Raw genomic sequence first — 24,353 nt, 5'->3', positions numbered from 1 at the left:
TGATAAACTAACACCTCGAATTCCGTAGCATTCTAATTTGTCTAAAAGAATTTTGTGATTTATCCGGTCAAATGCTTTACTGAAGTCTATAAATATTCCTAGGGTTAAGAGTTTACTTTCAAAATTTTCTAATATTATCTCCTTCTGGACAAGCAAAGCAGTTTCAGTAGACCTGTTCTTTCTGAAACCGAACTGACACTCCGCCAATAAATAATGTTGCTCGAAGAAATGCATAAGACGCGAATATATGATTTTCTCGACGGGCTTTGAAAAAATAGGAAGGATAGAGATCGGCCGGTAATTGTTCATGTCATTTCTGTCTCCACCTTTGTACAGGACTGCCACTTTCGCAATTTGCATTCTATTGGGAAATACGCCAGACGAGAGTATCAAATTATATAGGTGGGTTAGGCAGGGCAGTACGAGATCTATTACATATTTTATTGGTTGGATTAAGAGATCCTCACAGTCACGGCTTCGGCTATTTGTAATGTTAATGAGGGCGGAAAACACCTCGGCAGGATCTGTAGGATTCAGGAAGAGGGTTTCACGGTTAGTTTCTAAAATATTTGCTGCCGTACTGTCGTACGTGCTACTGCCTATGTTAACAAAATGATCATTAAATTTATTTGCGAGATCCTTGCCCGAAATTTCCGTGTCGTCAATTATCATAGTATTTGGTGCTCTATCTTCGGTTGGATTGCGCAGTAAACGGTTCAGGCGCTTCCACATAATTTCTGGGTTTCTTAAACTGGACGCGTCGAATAACGAAGCGTGATAAACGTGTTTAGCTCGCCTTAGTTCGGAATTGACGAAATTTCTGAATTTTTTTAAATTGGAGTAATTTTTCTTTATTCTATCGATCCGCCATTTATTACAAAAAAATGATTCGCTAGCTACAGCGATGGATACTTGCAATGGGGTAGTCGGTCTAAAAACGAAACAACATTGCAAACAAAACAAAAATAAGAACACTACTCAGAAATTGCCTTAGCACCAAAACGTTGGTGCGAATTTCTAGTTTGAGCGTCACCCTCTTTTCGTGAAGGTCTCCAGCTGCGTGCTTTGCGGGGGTGGCGTCGGGTAGCGGAAAGAACACTTCGCTAGGAGTCGGGGCTCAAAAAGTATATTTTCAGCTGGGTCACGCTTTTTCTTTCCCCTTTTCTCCCTTCCCCTCTGTTGCGCGACTTTTTTCTTCGGTGCTTTGGTGTTGTGCGCTTCAGTGAGGCATCAAAAAGAGGGGTATGGTAGCTGTCACATATCACGCTGTTGACGCGTGCCTTGGGAGAACCTCGTTCCGCGTGCACAACGACGGTAAACAAGCCTGACGAGAGGCGGAACTGGTTCGCAGGTTGACTTGGTTAAGCTGTAACTCCTGTTTTAAAAATAGATGCCTGGCTGCGTTGTAGACCGGCCTTGCTTCCTGCAGGAACGCTAAAACGTTTCCCAGGCATAGCACGTCTCTCTGGACCAAAATTTAGTTTTTATCCGGACATTTAGGGCCTCAAAAAGCGAGAAAGCCATGGTTGAACCAAACTTGACCTTATTTGGCCAGAGGCTGAGTATCTCGATCCTAATTTGCCAGCCAAGTGCCGAAGTTGTGGTTGAAACGTTGGTGTTTTATCCGTCGGTCTGGAAGCTTGGGCTTAAATCTCAAACCGAGTACTAGAGCTTATAGATTTCACTTGTTGTTGTTGTTCGGTTTTCAATGTGGAAACTTTGGGTGTAAAGGACCAAACAACCTCCAGATTTAGGTCTCACTGCTTGTTCTTCTCTTCGTACTTGGCATCTTTAGCTCGATTGAAGATAAAGTAAGTATAGGCAGGGCGAGCTGGTTGATGTTACACATTTTTGAAGACCGGAGGCGACGGACGAAGAAGGGGACAACACACAAAACGTCTCAAAACGCAGCTACTAAATTTTATTTGAACAGTCGTTATTTGAACAGTCTTTAGCTCGACTGGAACTTTGGCAATTATGTGGCGATCCAAAAAAAAACCCACAGAAAAAACAAATAATGCGCACTCTGGCACTAACTAACGCCTTGGAGCAAAACCAGGCCGATAGGATTGTCAAGAATGCGCCACGTTAGGCTTTTCTCTGGCATGCTACCTGGAGTATTTGACCCGAATGAAAATTACGGACAGTTTCTGAAGAAATGTCTTCTTTCCGACGTAGGGCTGAACGTTTTGACGTTTGGAGGTTATAAAAAAATCCTTAGCGAAGACATGTAGAACATCATGACATGAACAGCTTGCGAATGAAACTTTAAAGCTGCGAAAATCAAATTAAAAATAAAGACTAACGAGTTGCTCAAAATGCAGTATGATATGTAGTGTCGCCACACTTTGCACAGAGGCGATCGGCTACAGGAGTTTCACGCCAAATTTTCAGTCGTCTCGTTGTGTTTGAATTTGTATTGAGATTGCGCACACGGGGGGACATCATTGGGAGGTGCGAGCCGGTCTTCAGAACGTTTAGGGTAAAAATTGCATAAAGCGTCTTCACCCGCAACGTTCAAATCTACTCCTCGAATTTTTAATTCGACGGTGTGTTGTTCTCGGCGAAACTTTACGACGCAGCGGGGTTGAACTGAGGATCTGAAGGGTGCCCGAGCGGACGCGCACCATAGTACGTTGATCAAATGTATGCACGGGCCACGCTGTCGAAAGCCTCAATCTCGCTGCTCGAACATCATACAAAGGCCACTTTGTTCGCTGAAGAGAGAATTATCTGTAAACGGTCGTGCATGGACACTCCTCCTCTGGCCAGAAAAGAAAAGCTACAGGAACATGTCCACGGATATTGGAGACGTGAGTGGCCGAAAGTGTCGCTGTGGTCGGCCCACCACAATTGGCCGAACGCTGACTATGACGTCAGCAAAGAGTGTCTCATCGTCGGAAATAAGAGGAATGGAAGAACTCCAATTTTGACGGTGTTGGCAGTGTTGCTTTGAGAGCGCTATGATTTCAGGCTTTCACCATGCTGATTACAGACACCATTGTACTTGTTGTTCACAAGGTAATGACGTCACGAAAGGTAACCGAACGAGGGCGCCACCGAAACATCTCGCCGCTAATAGCACGAGGATGTAATACGAATTAAAAATTCGAAGTGCAATTCATTCCGAAAAATTCTGTGCATCCTAGTAAAAGAATTATTGCGAAATGTAATTAAAAAAAATACTTTGTGCTCGTACACAGGGCAACGCAGAACAAACAAGCGGCCGATGCCCCAGCCAATATCACTGGCTTCAATGTCATAGCAGAATGCGGCCCGCCGTGTCCGGCGTTTCTCAAGCTCTCCGTGAAAGTTTTATCTCATTCTTTCCGGCTTCTTCTGCTTCAGGTCTGGACATGACTGCCGAGGATCTGGACCAGAGGGAAGTCGTCTGCCCTCCAGGACATGTCCCGTGCGGGAACGGCAGCAGCCGATGTCTCTCCAGGCTTCTTCACTGCGACGGCGTCGTCAACTGCCCTGGCGGCGAAGACGAGCGACACTGCTGTGAGTGATTAGCTCTATTTAAACCAGTGTGTGCATCATTGCGGAAAGCGTGGTCAGATCATGTTTTTCCTTATTTTTTTTTTTTTTAGAATGAACTGTCCTTCCGCTCGCAAGTGGTTGCGTACTTGTAATCTTGTTGTGTGTGTGTGTGTTTTTTTTTCGACGGGGGTAGTATCTCCGGCTAGAGACGGGAAATTTAGCCAATGCTGTACCACTGCTAGCCTGTTGTTTTTAACGTGCATCGTGCAGTAGTAATACATTACCTCGCACCGGTACGATACTCGTCCAGACCGAAACGGCCGAGGGTAGTGATTGAACACAGCTGGTGCTCGGGTTCATCAGGGCGATGTTTCGCTTCGCCTGCGGTGCGCTCTCAGTCACCGGTCCCCCCCACCCCCTGCTGCGGTTGAGATTCAATAAAACAGTCTTGAAAGTCAAGTTCTGCTAGCCTTGTCTCTTATAGATGGCTTGAACCTGACGTTAAAGCACCACGCTGCTGGTGCTTGATGCGGGTTATTCCCGAGAGAAAAAAAAACAATTGGGTGTTGCAAAATGCACGTTAGATGAAGAACGGGCTCAGCAGTAAACCGTTGCAATCACTGATCTCTACTATAGCCTCTGGATGGCGCTTAGCTGCTCTCCGAGCCTGGCGCAAGTGAAGCCACCGGAAGTTCGATGCTTGTCCCGGAAGTCGGGCGTCTGCTGGGCTTCCTAGTGCATTCAGTCGATATTTTGGACCATGCTTTTTTGTGTCTTTGATTGGGTTTTAATACTGCCGTTCTGCATTAAATTTCGAGAATGAGGCATTTGAACTTGGGACATATTCACAATTTGATCAACTAGAATCTCAAAATGTTTACATTGAATGGCTTCCCATGATACTTCTCGGGTTCCCATGCGCTCTTACTGCGCAACAAGCAGGCTCTCTTGAGGGAACAAGCGAAAATCCAGCGCCCTCGACGCTTTTCGAACCATTACTTGGAAGGGTTACAAAGCCTGCCAAGCGCTCACTTCCGGGACAAGCCGCTCACTTCCGGTGGCTTCATACCTGTTTGCTCAACGCGCCATCCAGCCCCCTCTAGTGGAGATCGGTGGTTGCAATAGCCATCCCACAGTGACTGCTGAAATGGGTGTCAATGTGAGCCATGGATACCACAGTACTGTGCTTGCGAGATTATCTAGACAGTAACCGTATGAATGCAAATATGGTGCCTAGAGCAATGATTGTGTCAAATGCCGGAAGAAATTCCGTGCCCTTCGGAGATGCGAAGCGGACAGCAACCTCATCGCTATCTTCACCGTTAAACTCTTAGTGTTCGAAACTCCAAGGAATATGGCTCCACGAAGAGGAAAATAGGCGAAGTAGAGGAGTAGGAATCTATCACCCATCCGGGCATGCTAGAGAGCTGTGTATTACAAAGAGTTCCAAACTGTTCGAGCAGGTTTACGTGGTTTAATTATGGGTCGCGTTTTCAATACGAGTGGCGAGGAGGTGCCGCAAAAAACGTTCATCGTTTACAAACGTCTCCGCCTTTCCGCCTCCTTTCTATACTTGGTTTCAGCTTAAGTTCCCACGCAGCCGATGCTAGAAGCGTGAGCATGTGGCCCTGAACAGTGCTTTCACTGCAGGAGACACGTGCTTGGCAGGGACGCTGAAAGCTCAGAGCTCGCGCTTGTAGCATCGGCTGCGTCTGAACTTAAGCTGAAACAAAGTATAGTCTCCGCAGGAGGAGGAGGAGGAAACTTTATTATTCTTCCGGGATCAGGTATTGGGGGTGGCGGAGGCCCAGGGGGCCGCCGCGATCGCCAAGGCCCGGTAGGTGGTCAGGACTTGGGCTGACTCCGGGTCGCGCAACATCTTCTCCCAGTGGTGCGGGGAGGGAAGAGGGGGGTATGGGTCTGCGGTGCATTCGCAAAGGGAATGGTAATGAGTGTCGAGTGCCCCGCAGGCAGGACAGGCGGGGGTGGTAAAGAGGTGTGGTTGGGTGTGTACTAGTTGTGTTCGGTGGGGGAAAGTGTGTGTTTGTAAAAGGCGCAGCATGTGTGCTGCCTCTTGGGAGAGGTGGGGGTGCGGAGGTGGGAATAGGCGGCGGAGGAGGCGGTAGTGTAGGCTAATATCCCTGTATTGCAGGAGGGAGGTAGGCTTGCCTGCAGGGGCATCGCGTGTAGGCGCAGTTGAAACGGGAGGAGTCCACCAATAAATCGCAAACGCACCCCATGATTTTAGAAGGACCGTCTTTTTTAATATATGCTGTACATGGAGAGAAATTTGGCGCAGCCCAGTGGCGAAAACGAGAAACGGAAAAAATTACTGATCCTTTGATGCCCAGCTTTTCCCAGGAGCGACAACTCGAGAATTATTTTCTCCGTGCTACGTGCGACTCAATAAATTTAGTGCCCTCTGTCGGAAGGGCGAGGGTACCTGCGCTCAGCAGTGGAGGACCGAAATCTTTATTTTGGCCACCAGCCTCTTCGAAACGGATCACCCGTCCTTCAAAACCAAACTCGACAGTAGATGTGAGGTATGTCGGCCTGCACCACTGCCCTCAAAATAGCGAGAAGAACGACCGGCGCAAATATTACAAATTCGGTGATCCCCTTCTCTACTGTGCGAAATTATAAATGCGCCTGGGCCTTCTTCCCTGTTGTAACTGCTTTCATTCGTTCGACGTGAAATAGTGCCACAAATGAACAATGTTGCTCACAAGCAACATTTTGAAAACATGCGTAAGAAAAAAAAAGATATTTTTTTTTCAAACTTCTGTTGTTTCGTGTGTTCTTCAACCATGTTAGGGTTTTTAGGTCTCTAGTACTTCAAGTAAAGTTTTGGGCCCGAAAGGGTTTTCAACACGCGAGGCTGGAGTTGCGAATAGTTCACAAATTTTCTAGTTGGAGGTTCTTCAGCGAATCAATCGAGTGAGGCAACACAGTCTGACAATCTTAAATGTCTGAGAATCACAAAAAAAAATAATAAATAAGAAAGGACGTTTACAAATTTCTGTAATACGAAATTAGAGCGAAACTCTTCAGGAGGATGAGGGGAGGGTATGCTCCTTCCTCCTCCTCCTCTTCCCTCCTTCTTTTACCCCCTCCTCCTCTTTTCCTTCTCCTCTCCTCCTGCCGCTGAATTTGTGTGACGTGACACGAAGTCGAGACGTAATTTTCCCCGCTAAATTTAGTGGGGAAACTGAGTTGGCGTTGAGGTCACGTGACGTAAATTTCCCTACCAAATTTAGCGGGAAATTTGCCCGCTAACTTTAGCGGGGAAACGTCCCATGATGCAAAGCGCGCGATTACGCCGACGCCGACGGAGACGCCGCTCAACTTGTAAACGGGCGCCTAAGAGCGGCACTCTAAAAAAAACAACAACATTGGTTTACTTTTTTAACGGAAAGCGGTCGTGTATGCATAACTGCACGCTTACCATTCACTGCCAAAGATAAAAATTGGAGTTTGCGTTAAGGGTGGCACCAGTGCACTATTCATTCGAGATCCGCTTAACAGAACTTGGCAAGCTAGAATGTTCTCATCCGCTCTTTTCAGTGAAGCTTAATGTGCATTTGCGTGATGGTGTTCGGAATCGAAGTTGTGTGTTAGTGTGTGCGTGCATGCTTGCCCGTGTGCGTGCGTGTGTGCGCGTCTTAGCGTGTGAGTGTGAGGGCGTGTGCGTTCGTGAGTGCATCTGTGTTTGTGTGAGAAAGGGCGTATATGTGTGGTGTAAGCGCCCATGTTCAATACTCCCGGTCCGGCGGACTGAACACATGCGGGAGGAGAAAGAGAGGGGGAGGTGGACGTTGTCAAAGCGATAGTTCGTCTTCGTCTGGTCTTTAACTTCCTAAACTCGTACGCCCGGCTTCCTGATTCGACAAGGGACAAAAAGTACTTTCATGGATAGGAGTTCCGGGTCAATGCTCTCTTTCCAACTTTATGTGGGTCATGCTACAAATTCAGTAAATGGACAAAGAAAAGAAAAAAAAATCGGGAGGCCTGTCGTTTCATTTGACACTCTTAGGATACATCGAGTTTCTGTACGTGCGTAAACTTGAAAACCAATCATTTAGATGTGACGACTCATAAAAGCGTGGTACTGGAGCTTCACTTATATACAGTACATATACTATAGGAATAAAAAAACGTGAGTCATTTTTTTTTCATGTGGCGTAGATATTAGAAATGACATATACTTGGGGAGCATGACTGCTGAACCAAGAATCTAAGCACACTGTTCCTGTGGTTTCTTGGAGTGTTGTATTAGATATTCAGGGCAGTGTACCGAATTGCTGGTGCCAGGAATAGTGTATGCTAAATGCCCGTTCACACACTTGCGACCTCTTAAACCTGGGTTCCATAAAACTTCTTAAACCAAAGAACACACTGGCGCCATCTATTGGGAAGCAGTGTAAACTCGGCGGTCCGGCATATTTTTTGTTTATTTCTCGCGCATTATCCTTTCTTTTTTGGCTCGAAAAACTTTTGTCAATATTATAAACGAGCCTTTCTATGGGTATTACGCACATTTGACCTCGGAAATCCTGCAAAACCTTCGCTCTTGTGAAATGCAGTTCCAGAGTCACCGCAAAGATGGCGCCACAATGCCAGTGTGTTCCCTCAGTCTAGAAAACATTTAAGAAGTTTTAAGAGATCTCGTCTCTCTCAGTCGTACTCGGTCGCAAGAGTGTGAACGGGCCTTTAGAGGTTCCTTGTAAGGCCATGAAATATAAACCTGTATAAAGCATATCGTGCTTTTTTTTTAATATTGAAAGTATAGCGTGTTTTAGAATTACTTATGCCTGGACTCAGGGATGGGCAGTATTTCAAATACAAGTATTTTAAATACGTATTTCAAATACTTTGTGTGTTTTGTATTTGTATTTAATTAGAAATTGGGTAATGTATTTGACGTGTGCATTTAAATACTAAAACGTGGGTATTTCAAATACAATTGTAATTAAATACAATTTTGTGGGCGAAAATGCATCTTGTTTTTATGCGTGTGATTGTAAGATATGGTCTTCGTCCTTTATTCGGCCATGGGGCTTTTTTTCTTTTTCTCCTCCGGCTTTATTTCAAAGGCACTGTCCAGAGCAGGAAGAAAACTACGTTCTGCACCGAATGCAGTGTCTCTCAATCAAGCACAAGCGTTTAGTGACTTTGTGATTACGGTGCTAGTCCAGGGCAGGAATGGTGACGAAATAGACTTTCACAGCCAGACTGGCTAAGTAAATGCCTGTGACAACTTGTGATACTTTCCAACCTGATTTCCATCCATATTTTTGCCTGAAACATTCTAAATGCGCGGGTCGTCCAGATGTTCGTAACTGGTGCGAGTTGCAACAGTAAACAATTCTCTACCTAGCGCTGCGCGTCTTGGTCGTCTCGGTTCTTTGTTGGTCTATACCAAAATGTAATCCGCAAAAAAAGCTGCTTGAAGCTCTAATTTTTTCGCCTATTACATCCAAGCTGATTAAATTTTTTTTATTGTATTTCAATTACGTTACTAGAGCCTCGTACACTAACTCCCGAGTGTGCGATGCAAAATTAAAATGAGATACCCAGAAACTTGTTGCGGGTGCCCTGAAGTCGCTGACACAAATTTTGAGGAATGTATTTGGAAAAGAATTTGGAGGATACCAAATACATTTGGTTGCATTTGTATCTTGTACTTAATTGCTTTTTTGGAAATGTAATTAGATTTGTAATTAAATACATTTTTGACGAAGCATTTTGTATTTATATTTCAATACATATTTGCATGTATTTTGCCCATCCCTGGCAGGACTTTACGTACGGAAATTAATATCGTTGTAACCACTCGCAAATACGCGGTTGCGACTTGGCGCACGCGCAATCGCGACAACGACTTTTTTTTCGCACGCAGTTTTGCGTACGTTTTTCTAAAATTTCGTAATATCGGAGAGCGTTCACACCAAAAATATACGCGTCACACAAAAATGGCGACTGTAACTACATTAGGCACTGTCAAAGAGATCATTTAATGAGGTACGTAAAATTACCCCAATTAAAGTTTTAAGTTGTTGTTTTCACAATTAGCGTCTTCATCGTTAAAAAAGAATAAACACGAAGTTACTGGTAAAAAACGTTTGCAATCGTAAAAATCTGAAACTCAATTAATTAAAAAATGGAGCGTGCGCTTAGACTTTATGGGGTCCTGAAATTGCATTCAATTTCAATGTTACCCTCCCCCCCCCTCGTTTTTTCCCCAATCTTATCATCTCCGTTTTCGTACCGTCAGCCTTGCGATTGTACCACAAGCGGCTGCTTTTGCGCACCAGCAGGTACACTCCGCACGCGTCCAAGTGCTTCCAAAATGTACTAATTTAGGGCTGAGCAAGTCTATAATTGAAACCATATGTCTGTTTTTACTAATCAAAACGTTAATTATGCAAAACCCAATATGAACCTTATTATTTCGAAACATTATGTGCCTCCCTAAATTACCTCGTTGGCAGTGACTAATAAGGCACTAATTGCTTTTCCGTAGAATACTTCGGTTTCGTAGGAAAATTTTGACTTCGGCGAAACTTGGGCATAATCAATCGTCTGGGTTACCAAACCCTAACGACGCAGTTTATGTCATTCACCTTGCTTAACTCGCTTTTTATCAGCTTGTCTAATTGTTGTTTTGTTCGCACAAAAAAAGAACATCAATATAAATAAGTAATGGAACAACGTTTTTTTGTATGAATTAATTGAGCGCTATGGTGAATCTTCGGTACTGCTTATACACTTAGCGCAACAATACGAGGAACAGCTGCAAAACAAAATGGCGGTGCATGAATGGCTTTACTTCTCAAACTGTACGTCACCTCTCGGTGATGCTTTTATTTTTCTAAGTATTTAATAACAATCTGCAATCTGCCATCTGGAACAGTCAGAACAGTCTGCCGCATTCGCGAAAAATGCTTTCCCAGACAAGCTGTAAATTGATATAAATATTATCTTTTTACTTGTACTCGTCTACCCACAGTGTTAATTGGCTCGAGGTTTTCGGGAGAAGCATTAACAACCCCGACCAACGGGACTTTCGAATTAATTGGAACCACTGTCAATTAGAAGAGAATTGACGAAGAAGATTTCTGGTTTTGTTCATGGTCTTCTTCGAAAGACGCGATATCCTCCTGTTATTTTAACAACTTTTAAACGAAAGTCCCCCGCAACGCATGTGTGACACGAATGCAAGGGTCGAATATTGAAGACGGTGAGAGTTAAGCAGCGTTCTCCACAGAAATCAGGTGCACCTTAAGTCCAGGGAACGTATTTGTTAAACGCTAAACATATAAATGGCAGCACAAATAAATACACAGATAAAATATATCTAACATTTATCTAAGATATAATTTATTATGCATGTTCAAAATGCCCGAAAGGTGGCTCAGTAAACCACGCCTTTAGCACAAACCTTCCCGAGGCTTACGATTTAGCAGGACACGATTGTGATGTTTCTAGTATTAATCTTACATTTCATTCTTTATTTGAGGATAATACCAATTACTGCTGTCAATTTTTCTCCAGCAGTGCGATTTCTTGTGTCCCAACAGTGCCCTGTACCCTCCTTGTAGCGTTTTGCCCATTTTCAATAAAAAAAAATAACAAAACAAAAAGGGACATGAAAAGAATCTCCTTTATTACTCTTCTAATGGAAAGAGCAGACAATAGCGGCACACACTGAAGAACGGTGATTGCCTGGATTCTCGGAGAGTGCATGCATTGTTTGGAAAAGGATTTCCGAGTGATACACTAATAGTTGCAGAATCCTTCGACCTCAGCAAGCTTATTTCTTCTCAATGGGACAGAACGGAATTGAAATGAACTATTGATTCGGCGGCTTCGGCGGTTCCGCTTTAAAACCCCATAGTGCTCAACAAGCGAGGCAATCACCAAGTGGGTCTCGCACCGAGTCGTAATTCAACGTTATGCGGAGACTAAAAGTTTTTTTTTTTCTAAGCCTATACGAATCAAAAATAATATAGAAATCAAGAATGTCTTTTGATAGCTAACTTAGAGGGTAGATACAAATATTTGTTTGGTTTTTGTTTTCAAGGAAATAAATTGACGACTGTTGCTTGTAATAATTACAACAGTTATTACACGGTGGCTTTTCTTGGGGATAACTGGAATTTAATTGTTATGTAATATTGTTGAGAGTGAAAAGTTGGTCAGCCCCGATGGGGGTCTGCTTTCTGCTGTAGATGAGAAATTTAGCCGGTGCAGTACCACCGATAGCCTGGCGGTCGCGTCAAAACATGAGGGGGGGGGGGGGGTTGCCCCCCAATGCCCATCTCTGTCTCTTCCCTCCCTTTAGTCCTTTAAGCATTTCAGATAAACAATGTGGGGGAGGTAAAGAGAGATAAAAGGCCAAATCCAATCAATGCAAACTGAATGGGGAATTTAAGGGTCGCATCAAAGAGTTACTGGCATCTCTTTGTTGTCTTCAAATATCCGAGGATGCAACCGAGCGACCATCTAATGACTTCTGACAACGTCAAAGGCGCACGAACAGGATGCTTGGACGCGACGTTGAACCTCCGACTAAGGAAATACCCGATTCATTCCAGCTTCATAAACCTAACGCGACCAAACCACAGTACCATTCTTGTCCGGCTCTCAAGCTGTCTTCCCTGGTGCGAAAACACAACGCAGAACAACTTGCGGTCGCGTCCCAGCGGCCCGAAAAAATGTTCGCAAGTGTACGCTATAACAAAAATAAATAGAGTCCGCAAGACAACCACGGAGCCGAATTCACGAGTGAACAATACCAATCTATGAAACATTGTTTCCTACACCTCTTTTTACGGCTCTGGAAAGAAGACTGAGGGCGCCATTGTGGTTGGCCGCTACGACGCGACGGTGCCCGCGGTTATGTGTAGCGTTTACGCACTTTCATTATCGAGATGTCTCCACATCTTTGCTTAGCTCGTCTTCCATCTACACCTTGCAGGCCCCTGAGATTATTCCGTACTTAAGTTTAATAATTCTGCAATGGAATGATGAGTGGTTAGATTATAAGGGGAACCATCACAAGCCGCGTTGTAGCACCGTAGTCGTGATCGCGTAATGTACGCAAAATGGCCCAATACAGTCACATAAAGCTTTAGTGAGATCTAAACTTAAGCATGCGTGTTCACTTTAGTCTATAGTACGGTAGTCTATAAAATACAATATACTTTTACGACACAGTGTGTGTACGTATGTTTTGCATGAATATTTTTGTACTGTATTGACCACTGCCTTTTCAAGAAAAGAAATGTCAATTGCGTGCACGTGGGTCAGTTTTGTTCGGTGATAGGAGCACCGGAATCGTCCGACGGGATCCACACCCTTGATAACGATATTCCTTGTAGTCACGGTTCTAATACATTTCTTTATTTTTACTTGTTATATTATAGCCGACGTCTATGGAGGACTCGGAACACTCATGGGCGTTTTTCCGAATTGGCGAATTCAGAACATTACCAAAGCCGAGCACATGCTTCATCGATACTCATGCAGTAAGTCTTCACCGTTGTTGGAAATCGTCCATTTTATTTCTATGCGTTGTTTCAAATCATGTGTGCAGTTGCCGCTGACATTCAACGGCCGTCAAATTGCTCCCGAATTGAAATGAATTACTTAACTACTTGCTTCACCGATTTTGTTCCTTTAAACAATTGCAATACCCCCAATGCTAGACCAGAATACTCAATTCATTAAAGTTATAAGTAGTCTTTAGGCACGAGGTGTCTTTTATACCACTATCTTAAATTTGTTGCACTAAAGCTGTGTCACTTCGTCCGACACTATTCCTATTTCTAAAGAAGCAATTTCGGAGCAATATATTGTTTGTTTATTATACGTACGTACAATGTAAGAGGCGCTACCTATTGTCTCACTACTTAACAAAACATATGTTCATTTTAAGTAATTAAACTCGGTAGTTGGTGAGGTAACTTACTAAAATATTTTCTCCTCCCTAGTGAAGAGCCAACTGTCGTAAACCTCCTCGTAATATCAGTCATAGAAAAATGTTTCAAAGCTTTAACGATCGTCACTAATTTATTATAAAAAAAGAGCACTGCAAAGGAAGAGAACAATTAGGACACAGATACCAAGGCAAACCTTGTCGATGGTGTGTGTTCATTTTTTGTCAACTACTTTTAGCGCTTTTTTTGAAATTTATGAAGGAGTATCGACAATTTGATATTACGTACAGTTTGTACTAAAAATTGAGAGCATGAACACCGAAGCAAATTGTGTATAACACAAGTGTTGCAGCGACAGCGTTTTAATGTTCAACGGTCAAGAAATCAAAAGATGAGAAAAAAAAAAGGCTGCTGTGAGCATCATCTTACTATGGGTCAATCTTAATTTGCTGGTTTCCTGGTAGTGCTTCGTGAAGACGAAAGCGCTTCAGTGGTTACTAGTATATATACTAGATTGTGAATATTTTAGATTAAATGGCTACTCGAACCGAATAGAAAGTAAAGAGGACGTAACCCGCATAAGTTGCATGAAATGAGTACGACGTATATAATGTGGCTCAACGTCTATACAGTAGCATCGTCAGGCTTTCGATACAGAACTACATTTACTTTCATTTGTTTTTATTTCAGATCGCACGGACATTCCCAGAACGTGTTACTGCGAAAGTTACTCGACAACGCGCGTCTTCTGCGAGAACGCCAACCTCACTCATGTACCCAGGGCGATCTCTGACGTGACACGTTTGTAAGAACTCATTTGCATTCACCAAAAATAATGTAGCGTCAAGTAATAAGCGCAAATAACAAGATATCACGAAGACCAACCCTCGCCAAGTGGCCTTTAAATATGCATACTGTAATTCTGCTAATTTCAGGCAAAACGAATTTAAGCTGTTTGTGGGGATGCCCTTGCAAAGGAATACATTTTAAGCACTCACTTTGGAGAGCGATGATAGCGGAAGAAGGTCAAATTGATCTTATAAGGATAATAAACACTGTTGTTGCTTGCATAACGTTTTCAATAAATATTGAGTGCCTCTTAAGAACTATATATTCTAGAGCGCTTTTCGGCGTTTTATTTTTAGTGTTATATTTCTTTTTTTAGCTTATTTGTTTAAAGCAATCTAGAAAATTACTCAATTAAATGTTACTTTCTCAATGGTCTATCTAATATTTGTTTTCGTTTCAAATAGTGCTAAGCGAATCCTGATCATTTATTTATTTACACATGTTGCTAATTTGCTTTTGGAGGTTGTGACAGGTGGGGATAAGAGAGGTATTTACACAAAAAATTATACAAAAACAAAAGAAAGACGCGAAAACTTTTAGTAGAAAGCAGAAAGGCCACAATAATGCTTTTCACGAACAATTTTCCAAAGCCTTGAAGAACAAATCAGCCGATGTGAAATTTACATGTGATTCAGAATGTGTATTCCATTCCTCGATGGTACGTGGAAAAACGAAAATTTAAGAGTTACTTCGACACAGAAAGGAAACAAGAGCCCTATTATGAAGATTTCTCGTGACACGAACATGTCGATGAGTTAAATACTTCGTAGTGCCTATGTTAAGGTAACCGTTTAACATACAGTATAAACATTTTTGTCTCTCTCTACGACGCCTATCGTTAAAGAAGAAGTTATTTTGAGCGATTCTTAAAAGTGGGGCAACAGATTCGTTTCTTTGTATTGGTTGTTTATGAACCGCAGTGCAAATATATCCACCTTTTTTAGTTGGCCGATGTTAACAGTTGTGTGCGGATGCCAAACTTAGGAAGCATATTCTAGGACAGGTTTTGCCAGAGTTTTGAATGCAGTGAGCTTTATATCACAAGAACAGTGCCTCAAATTACTCTTAAAGTACCAATATTTGCCGTAAATTTCGCAAACAACATAGTCAACGCGTACATTCCAGATTAAATCGTACGAAAAAAAAAAAACACTTCTTGATATTTGTACTTCACAACAATGCAGAGAAATATTATTAACATTCTAAGAGAAAACAATGTGTTCAAGAGGTAAATGAAAGCCGTTTACAACTCCCTGTAACGCCGAATTAGAGCGCAGCTCTTGAAGAGGAGGAGGGAAGGGTACTGAGGGTCACGTGTTCTCGGGGGGGGGGGGGGGGGACCTTGGGGGTCACGTAACCTGGGGGGAGAGGTCACGTGACTTTGAGAGTCACGTGACCTCGGAAGGGGGGGGGGGGGGGGTCCCGTGACCTCACGGTTACGCCGACGCCGCTCAAGCCGGAGACGGGCGCCTAAGAGCTGGGCTCTAAAAACACTCCTTGATATTTGTACGTCACAACACTTTGCAGAGAAATATTATTAAGATTGTAAAAGAACACAATGTGTTCAAGAGGTTTAGCGCATGATGATAGCAATGACATGGGCCGATAGTTGTACAGTGATACCGCATCCCTGATGAGATAAAGGACGCTCACTAGATAACTTTTTAAGAAAAATTACGTCGGCAATGATTACCAGAAGACATGCACCTCTTCCATATGGACAAGGCGATTTTGTAAGACCTTTTTTTTATCGTATGAAGGTAGCACCACTCTGAAGTTGAGTTATTAACGAAAGAACAAAAAATAAAGAGAGAGAGGGAGAGAGAGAAAGATTGGGATGGTGGAGAAAGCATAGTTATCTTTCATAGCATGCTGTTCTATGGGGAGTGCGGTACACAACCAGGTTTTTTAAAACATTTTAGAGTTTCTGAGAATAGAAATTTTGTTTGTTTTGTTTTTAAAAAGAAAAAGAAAAACGAGATTTGTGTGTAATTGGGTTGCTTGACGTTGATAGCTATGCAAATTTAAATGTCTGAAACTTAATTGTCGCGTGGTTTATTTTTAGAATATTAACGAACAACAGTCTCAATGTGCTACCGGCTAATGCTTTCTACGGGTACACAAATCTATCAAGCTTGTGAGTATTCTCTTTTCTGTTTAGCGGAGCCCTCAATAAACTGTGATAATATCTTGCTAATATTCTTGTTATTTCTAGGATGATCATTAATTCAATATCAGGAATATCTCCGCTGGCATTTAATGGACTCCTAAATCTTCGAATTATGTGAGTATTTTCATTTTGATGTGCTTTCTTTATTGAGCGCCTGTCACCTGTTACCCCATAGGAATGAGTGTCGTGGCGAGTAGCGAAACCTGACGATGCTTGGCAATCTTAAAGATGATAATATACAAGAGGGTTACTGTTCTCCTCACCATATGCACCAAGCATTTCTTATATGTTGGAAAAACGTTTTGTTTGTTATTTAGCATCGATTGTGTAAACCTGTGATTCTTCTGCAACTCTAAACCAATGTACGCGGTTTCTTCTTGTAGGACAATTGAAAAAAATCACATCTCTCAAATTCACCTAGGATCATTTGCCGGCCTGCTGAACCTTAATTGGCTGTAAGTATATTTACGATTAATGGCGTGTGTCATTTAAATTATTGAGTACCTTTTACGTAATAACATGCCTTTATAAATCGTTTACAGGACTTTCAAGCACAATCACCTGAGCATATTCAATTTTGACGTTTTAAGAGATATACCCAAGCTTGAGCTCTTGTAAGCAACATTTCCTTTGAAATATTTATCAGGAATTATGTCGCGATTTTTAGTTTTATATAACATTCTGAGTAAATAAAAAACATCGGGTAACCGAAAGTATTTGCGACAATTTAGTGAGCACTTTACGATACTCAGTAGCTACTATTTTGCCATATAAGTTGTTTGGACTAAGGTGGTTTTGTTTAGAAACAGTCCTCATTCAGAGCAGATAAATCAAGCTTCCCAGATCCCTACTTTTCCCAGTCACCTGTGGGATTTCACCATTTCAGAAATCTGGAGGGCAACGGTTTTACAGGAATCTACAGGCCATTTCCTGAGCAGAAATCGCTTACGTGGCTGTAAGTGTGCACTTGATTAGCTTTAGTATAGACCTGAATATACAAGAATTACAGCTGAAGAGGATCAGAATATTTATGTATTATTATTGTTATGATATTGAGACCTAATTTTGGTTTGCTAAGACATCTTGCTTTAAAGACCAGCAAATGTACCTAACTTTAAAAATTTGTTACATGGAGAGCACAGTCTCTGCATCAAATTATGTCGATCTGAGTTAATATTTTTGCTTGATATACTTAGTTAAATAGATTGGATGGAGCCGTAAAAAGTAGTATGTCCTTCCTTAGGATATTTCTTGTTTTCTGAATGTCAAGTTAGGTTTGTTTATAGGTAACCAGATGTAGCTGGGAAAAAAATTGAGTGTTCGATACTATATGAGAAAAAACGTGTTATATCAAAGTGGGTTCATAACCTGCAAAATATATGGATTACACACCCAAACAAAATGTACGCGGAATCTTTAAAAACATGTATCCTGTTTCTTATTTTCAGTGATCTCAAAAGAAACAATTTGAAAACCCTCCACAAAGACACCTTTCAGGGCCTTCGGAACCTAGAGGTTTTGTAAGTAAACAAACCATTTACTTATTTCTATCACACGTCCATCCCTGATCTATATTCCATCAAAGATTCAATGGCGCGGGGTCTAGCCATAAGGATCCCGTCGCCCACTTCCCAAGTTTCCAAAGTAGTTTCACATCCGATCCGACAACAACACGGCGCTGCTGCCTCTGTCGTTCTTTCTTCGCTACCAAGTTTCGAGCGGTTTTGGTATGATGGATTGGGGAGACAGAACGACAGGAAATGAAAAAGCGGCTCTCTCCAGATCTCACCAACTTACGGCGAGGAGGATTTCAGTCCCACGTACGCGCAAGTAAAAAAAAAAAAAAAAAAATGAACCGATAGAGGAAGTGAACGGGGTGCTATTTTTAGAGGTACCGAAAAGGGGAGAGCCGACCTCATCGCCACCGCGTATACAATAACATCACACTGCCACGTAAAAGAACAAAACAAAAAGATGAGTAGTACCGGGATAACGCTCTCCGCCGCTTTTAGTGGCAGTGACCCCTTGCAGGCGCGGTGTAACCCGTGGACGACCCTGTCACGTGACATTATATTCCGAAATACAAACAAGCAGCTCTGACGTCATGCTGATGTGGTGACGCTGCTGTAGGCCCTTTGCGCACGGGCAGTACGCACACATGAGATGGACAAACGCTGACTTGTTTGTAAACCGTGCGTTGGTCCATACGCCATCACGCTGTCTACAAGCAAGCCTTGCGTTCTCCCACGCCAGGTATGCACACTGCGCGAGTGCAGACACCATTATCGCGTGACATGAAAAGTCTGCGCATGCACTGTACAGACAGCAGCGCCACCGCAGTGCCGTGACGTCAGAGAGTTGAGTGTGTGTATACGCGGCTTTCACTGACCTCACATCAGCAGCCATTGTGGTGACCATGCTGCTGAACGCGTACCTTCAGCTCGCGTACATTGCGCACCGCCAAGCGTGCGTGTTTTTGTTTTTGGGCAAGAACAAATAGACACGCCCACCATCATGGCGTAATGACGACACGTGCAAGCCATGCATTGTGACAGCGTGTGTTCTTCTATCCGTGCACTTAGAGTCCTCGTGGGGGGTGCGCGTGTGGGCAGGTGGGTGTTTGTCAACACGGCGGCAGAAAAGGAAACCTTTCCATAGCGTGCACTTGCCTCTTTCAGAAAGTGTACCCTGCCGATATTTTACTTCCTGGTGCCTGGGTGAGCTTCGATCGCTCTTGTGTCCGGCGGATATGGATTGCGGCTCCGAGATGACAGAGTCACTTTTTTCTTTTTGCTTCTTGAACGGGTTTCTTTTTTTCTTTTTTTTTTTTTGATGGATCGTTGTGCTGAGGCGTTGAACCTACCACCGTGGCCAAAGGCAAATTCTACCTTTTTTAGCTTCTGTTTGCACGTCCGCAACTATGCACGCGGTTATATTCTGTTTCACCTTAAGATAGACCACAATGAAACACTATTGATCAGTCGCAGCCAACACTGCGCTGGGAACAAGTCTTACCGGACGTTTGGGATGGGCGCTGCGACGCGCGGAGCATGAGATCATGTGGTGCGCCCTCGGCACGGATTGGCTAGATGGCTCTTGAGAAAAACCGGAGTATATGTGTACTCATCTGATTCTGATTACGTAGCTGCTCAGGTTTGCGTTCGGTTACGAGGCTAGTTTCATAGGAGACATGCCCTTTCTTTAACTAGCCCAGCCATCGATAAATTTTCTCGAAGTACCAATGTTCACCACTTTTTTGAAGGAAGTGAAACAAGTTGATAAATGTATGTTATTTGTGAGTGTAATGTTCTGTACCGTGTGTCTAAGGTTAACGTTTTGAAACAAAATGTTCTTGCATTCTGCGTTTCAGAATTTTGCGTGAGAATCATCTCGTAGATATACCCGAAGAGACCTTTCAGAAGAACACCAAGTTGTTGGAACTGTGAGCTTAATCTGTTTTCTCACTTTTTTCAGGATATAAAACTGTAGAAAAAAACTGTTTTAAACTATTTTATTATTTTCCTCGTGTACATAGTCATTTTCTATTAAACAGTTTGAGCTAGACGCTTACGTCCTAGGTTAATATGACTGTACTATTAGATCGTATTTGATATCTTTACAAACCCCGCTTGTTGTCTTGACCAGCTCGCACTATAACAGCTTTATTAAAATACTAGTTAATCTAAAGTTATAAAGTAGAAATAAACGTAGTGCTTCTTGTGAGGCAAACGTACTTCCAGCATTAATATATTGTGATGCAAAACCACTAGAAGCAAATTGTCTTTCGTTGTTGAATTTTGAACATTGAACGATTATTAAAAAGTTTAGTTTGTTGATGCCATAATTATAACAGTCAGGGACATTGCTATGAAATTTGTACTTTAAAAAAATTTCAACCTGCATCTCAATACAGTCTGTAACAAACGTTGTATACGCTAATTACAAAATGTAGGTTGCGACTTAAATATTTTATGAATTAGACGTTGATCATCCTTGTTTCTTACTTAATTCTCAAACGCAGAGATATCTCAAGAAACTCATTGTTCACCCTTCATCTTGGCCTGTTCAAAGGTCTTCGTAGCCTGAAGAAAATGTGAGTATGCGATAAAAATATATAAAAGTAACAGATAAAAGGACTTTATCAGAGAGCTGTACCAGCTTATGCAAAATTTACAATGTTGCGTTTAATGTGTTAGCACAAAAGTTACTTCTTTTAACTTTATGATAAATTACTTGGTAAAACACCTTGTATTTCTGTTCTTCCTCGATCAACGCCTTTCTTCCCTTCGTATCTTTCATTTACTCGCATATTTAATTTCCTTCTTGTCGTTTTTTGCGTTAAAACGTCAGTTGCTAATCAGGGGTTGAAAGTCTGAATGGTTAGACTAGGCTCGTCATCCCCACTTCTATATACCATCCATCCTTTTCTCCCTTTATCTTTCTTGTTCTGTTCTGTCTCTTTCTTCTACTCCTACCCGATCTTTGCGATATTGGTCTCTCATAATATTGGTTTAGTTCGTGACAGCTCAAGACTTGGGACTCGCACCTCGAATTTAGTAAATTTTTCGACACTGTTTTTTACTTTGGAATTTCGACAAAAGAAACTTACGAACTAAGATCATTTAATTTTAATAAAAGCTTTAAAAACATGTATTTTTGCATTGGCGTTGTCTGCCGCAGCGATCTTTCACAAAACCCCATCAAGTCACTACCAGCAACACTCTTTCACGATCTGCGTAGCCTCAACTCATTGTGAGTCGATCGTCCTTAGGATTCTTTTTCATTTCTGCGAAAAAAATTTACATTACAATAGTCCAATTTTATTGTCAGGAACCTTTCTGGTATCGAGATCTCCAACATCGGCATTCGACATTTTCGTCATCTCCCGAAACTCGAGTTCATGTGAGTCTACCTTTCAGTACGTGACTGCATAATTCATTGAGCAATGCTATCCGAGCCTGCATTCTATAGAGTCATGAAGCTAGAGAATAAGACTGCTCAAACGTTAAAATTAGAATTGTATAAACGAGTCTAAATGTAGTGTTACACTCTAAGGAATGCCTGCGCGTGTACTTACCCGAAAAACACTCAAAGTTACAATCTCTGCGATCTACGAAATCAGTGCAGCGAATGATGAGGCGGAACATCTTTTTAGACCTCGAAATGAAGTCTGCGCTGTGGCATTACGCAATATAAGCATGACGCTTTGCGAATCCCTAAAACTCTCTAATAGAGACTTTTAGGGAACCGTTTGTACGCATCCGATACGGTGCACGATGGGCCCTCTGAGATGAGCTGCGCATGCGGGAGTCTCCTGTTGTAGCGCATGCGCAGTTCGAACGGGAGGGCCCATCGTACCGTATCGGATGTGCAAAAACGGTTCCCTAAAACTCCCTATTGTAACAGAACGGTTATACAAGGAAGAAACACGCCTCGGACTCTGTCTGCAAACTCTCTTTTGTAGGACGTATTAGCTGTGCGACAGCGGCTCACAACATCGCCAAAGAGTCAAAGTTGCCAACACATGCACAACGCGCCTTCTGCGTTTCTTAGCCTTATGCGCAACGAATCAACGCATCGTTTTGACTGGAATAGATGGCTTTTTGTTTTGTTTTCTTTCGGTAGTTTTTGTGAAGTTGATCCCTGGTATACTTGGCGTCCCTCGCGTGCAGCTACTTCAAGAAGTTCCACTACTGCAGCTACGCGCCTTACGTGCGCATCTGCATGCCCAAGACGGACGGCTTGTCGTCCACAGAGCACCTCCTGGTGTGGCCCGTGCTTCGGCTGTCCGTCTGGGTCGTGGCCTTCACCACGTGCACGGGCAACAGCGTCGTCTTCGCCTGGCGCTTCCTCGCCAAGAAGGAGGACCGCGTCCTCTCGCTCTTCATCAAGAACCTTTCCAGTGAGTCTCCGTCCGCCTAACTACACACTCTTCCTCCAGCGCGTGTTTTCTGTCTTTGATAACGGTTCGCCGCACGCGCGGACATAGCCCGGCGCAAGGCAACGGGAGCGTGCGGCAGGCCGTCCTTCTACTGCATTTCTTACCTGTCACCGATTACATGAACATAACTGTGCAATCGAATGTCACTGTACACTAGCCTGGGAAAAGATAATCTTTAAACAGAGCAGCCGACGTTTCTTCTTTTTTTTTTTTAAGCTTAGCCAAACGTTGGCTCCAATCTGAGATATTAAAGAAAAATTAACTTCTTAGAGTACACCTTAAAGGTTACTGCAATCTCACACCGAACGGAGAAAACACTCTTTCGAATATTTAGTGCCATCTAGCCACTAAAATAGTAAGTTAACTTTTCCCATGCTAGTGGCGCTTAAAATCTAGTATATATTCGGGATTGCACATCAAGGGCAGACGAACAACAGCGACGGTCTTTGCCGTACAGTGACTTTTTCTCTATTTGTTTTAGTTTTGGTGGTAAAGGGGTATCAGTTCCTCGTCAGGCAGAGTAAATCGGCCTCTTGCCTTGCTACATAGACCTTGTGTCTAAATAAAAACAATCAAACAAGTAAACAAAACACAACAACCGTTCTGTACAAGATGCTTATCTCAGTAAAGCTATGGATACAATTTACCTCATCAAACGGCTCGTGGGTCGAGTGCGTGCCTGTTAGAATAGCAAAAGAGGTTTCCGTGGCAGACGTTTCGCGACGCAGTCTACCTGAAGCCGCCGTTAACTAAGGCCTTTCCTGTTGACATAACTTTTTTTTTTTTTTAATGTCCGCAATTTTTTTGGCGAAGAATAATTATCAGTCAATTGAGTGTAGGGTTCGGTCACAGAATGTGTTAGCGCATCACAGCTCGAAACACGTGGAGCGAAAGCTCGCATTGCAAAACCCAGACATTCTAAGATACCCCCCCCCCCCTCCCTGCATGATTCGATCAAGACGAGCATCATACCTGCTGCAGTCGGGTATCGCCATTATGTGGTGCACGTTAGAGACCCAACACTAGCAGTGATACTGTCCTGGTCTAATTTCTCATCTACAGCGGGGACACAAGACACCCTCTGGCGATGACTCACTTGCCCCCTAGTTAAACAAACACACACCACAAATACTGTTACTTGTCTGCTTTTTGAATAGATTGAATCCCTGCTGCACGTCCTCTGCCTTCTGCTGTGGCGCAGTGGCGGACCTCTTGATGGGCATATACCTGGTGACGGTCGGCTCCCTGGACGTAGCGTTTCGTGACGAGTACAACAAGCACGCCCACCAGTGGATGTCCTCCTGGTTCTGCACCCTCTGCGGCCTGGTGGCCATGGTGTCCTGCGAGGTGTCCGTCCTCATCCTTTCCCTCATCACCATCGAGCGCTATTGCTGCATCAAGGTGAGCAACCTCGTCCCCCTGTTTTAGCGGGATATGTGTCTGTCGCTAATATCGACTTTGTGACAAGACAGCTGCAGTTTATGAGCATTCATGACATTTCCATATCTTCTCCACCTTGAGAATCTCCCGTACAAGGGTACTTTAGCAGCGATTTCAGCGCGGTCCTGTAAAACATATAAAAACAGCTCGTTAAACGAGGAACAAACGTTCACAGCAAAGCGTTGAATGACCACTGAACTATAATTTGTAACAAGAAGAGAAACAAAGCTAAACAGTTTAGCAGATGTAGATTTGGGATTTAGTGACTTTTCAATAATCTTTGTTTATTACAATCTTCCTCACTAATAACTTTACTCGCGGCTCCTCAAGTACATGAGGCGACATATTTTGTTCTAATTTCCAAACTTTTCTTGTTGAAAAAGATAATGATAAAAATTGGAATTGAAATTTGTGATCAAAGCAAGGAAGCTTTTGCTGTAGGTAGCTTGACGTTCTTATCGCGAGGCTGCTCGACCGATCGGAGATGCGAAGCGTTTCCCTAAAACTCTCTATTGTGTTGGCTGATTCG

General features: G+C 43.0%; 1 protein-coding gene across 1 annotated transcript in view; it reads left to right on the top strand.

Annotated features, from left to right (window-relative positions):
• LOC8028650 (relaxin receptor 1) overlaps positions 1-24,353 on the top strand; it is a 111,919-nt gene that overhangs the window by 73,660 nt on the left and 13,906 nt on the right. The window contains exons 2-16 of the mRNA XM_029981071.3: positions 3,349-3,504; positions 12,912-13,013; positions 14,115-14,229; positions 16,339-16,410; positions 16,489-16,557; positions 16,827-16,898; positions 16,986-17,057; positions 17,330-17,398; positions 17,892-17,963; positions 19,814-19,885; positions 20,465-20,536; positions 21,124-21,195; positions 21,274-21,345; positions 22,116-22,345; positions 23,586-23,785. Coding sequence (XP_029836931.1) covers positions 3,349-3,504; positions 12,912-13,013; positions 14,115-14,229; positions 16,339-16,410; positions 16,489-16,557; positions 16,827-16,898; positions 16,986-17,057; positions 17,330-17,398; positions 17,892-17,963; positions 19,814-19,885; positions 20,465-20,536; positions 21,124-21,195; positions 21,274-21,345; positions 22,116-22,345; positions 23,586-23,785 — 1,517 coding nt within the window. The remainder of the gene's footprint in view (positions 1-3,348; positions 3,505-12,911; positions 13,014-14,114; positions 14,230-16,338; positions 16,411-16,488; positions 16,558-16,826; positions 16,899-16,985; positions 17,058-17,329; positions 17,399-17,891; positions 17,964-19,813; positions 19,886-20,464; positions 20,537-21,123; positions 21,196-21,273; positions 21,346-22,115; positions 22,346-23,585; positions 23,786-24,353) is intronic.

This window comes from Ixodes scapularis, unplaced genomic scaffold, assembly GCF_016920785.2.
Source record: "Ixodes scapularis isolate PalLabHiFi unplaced genomic scaffold, ASM1692078v2 PGA_scaffold13__105_contigs__length_92229423, whole genome shotgun sequence".
Classification (NCBI taxonomy): Eukaryota; Metazoa; Arthropoda; class Arachnida; order Ixodida; family Ixodidae; genus Ixodes; species Ixodes scapularis.
Note: the sequence above shows the minus strand (reverse complement) of the source record. Positions and strands in the feature narration are given on the sequence as shown.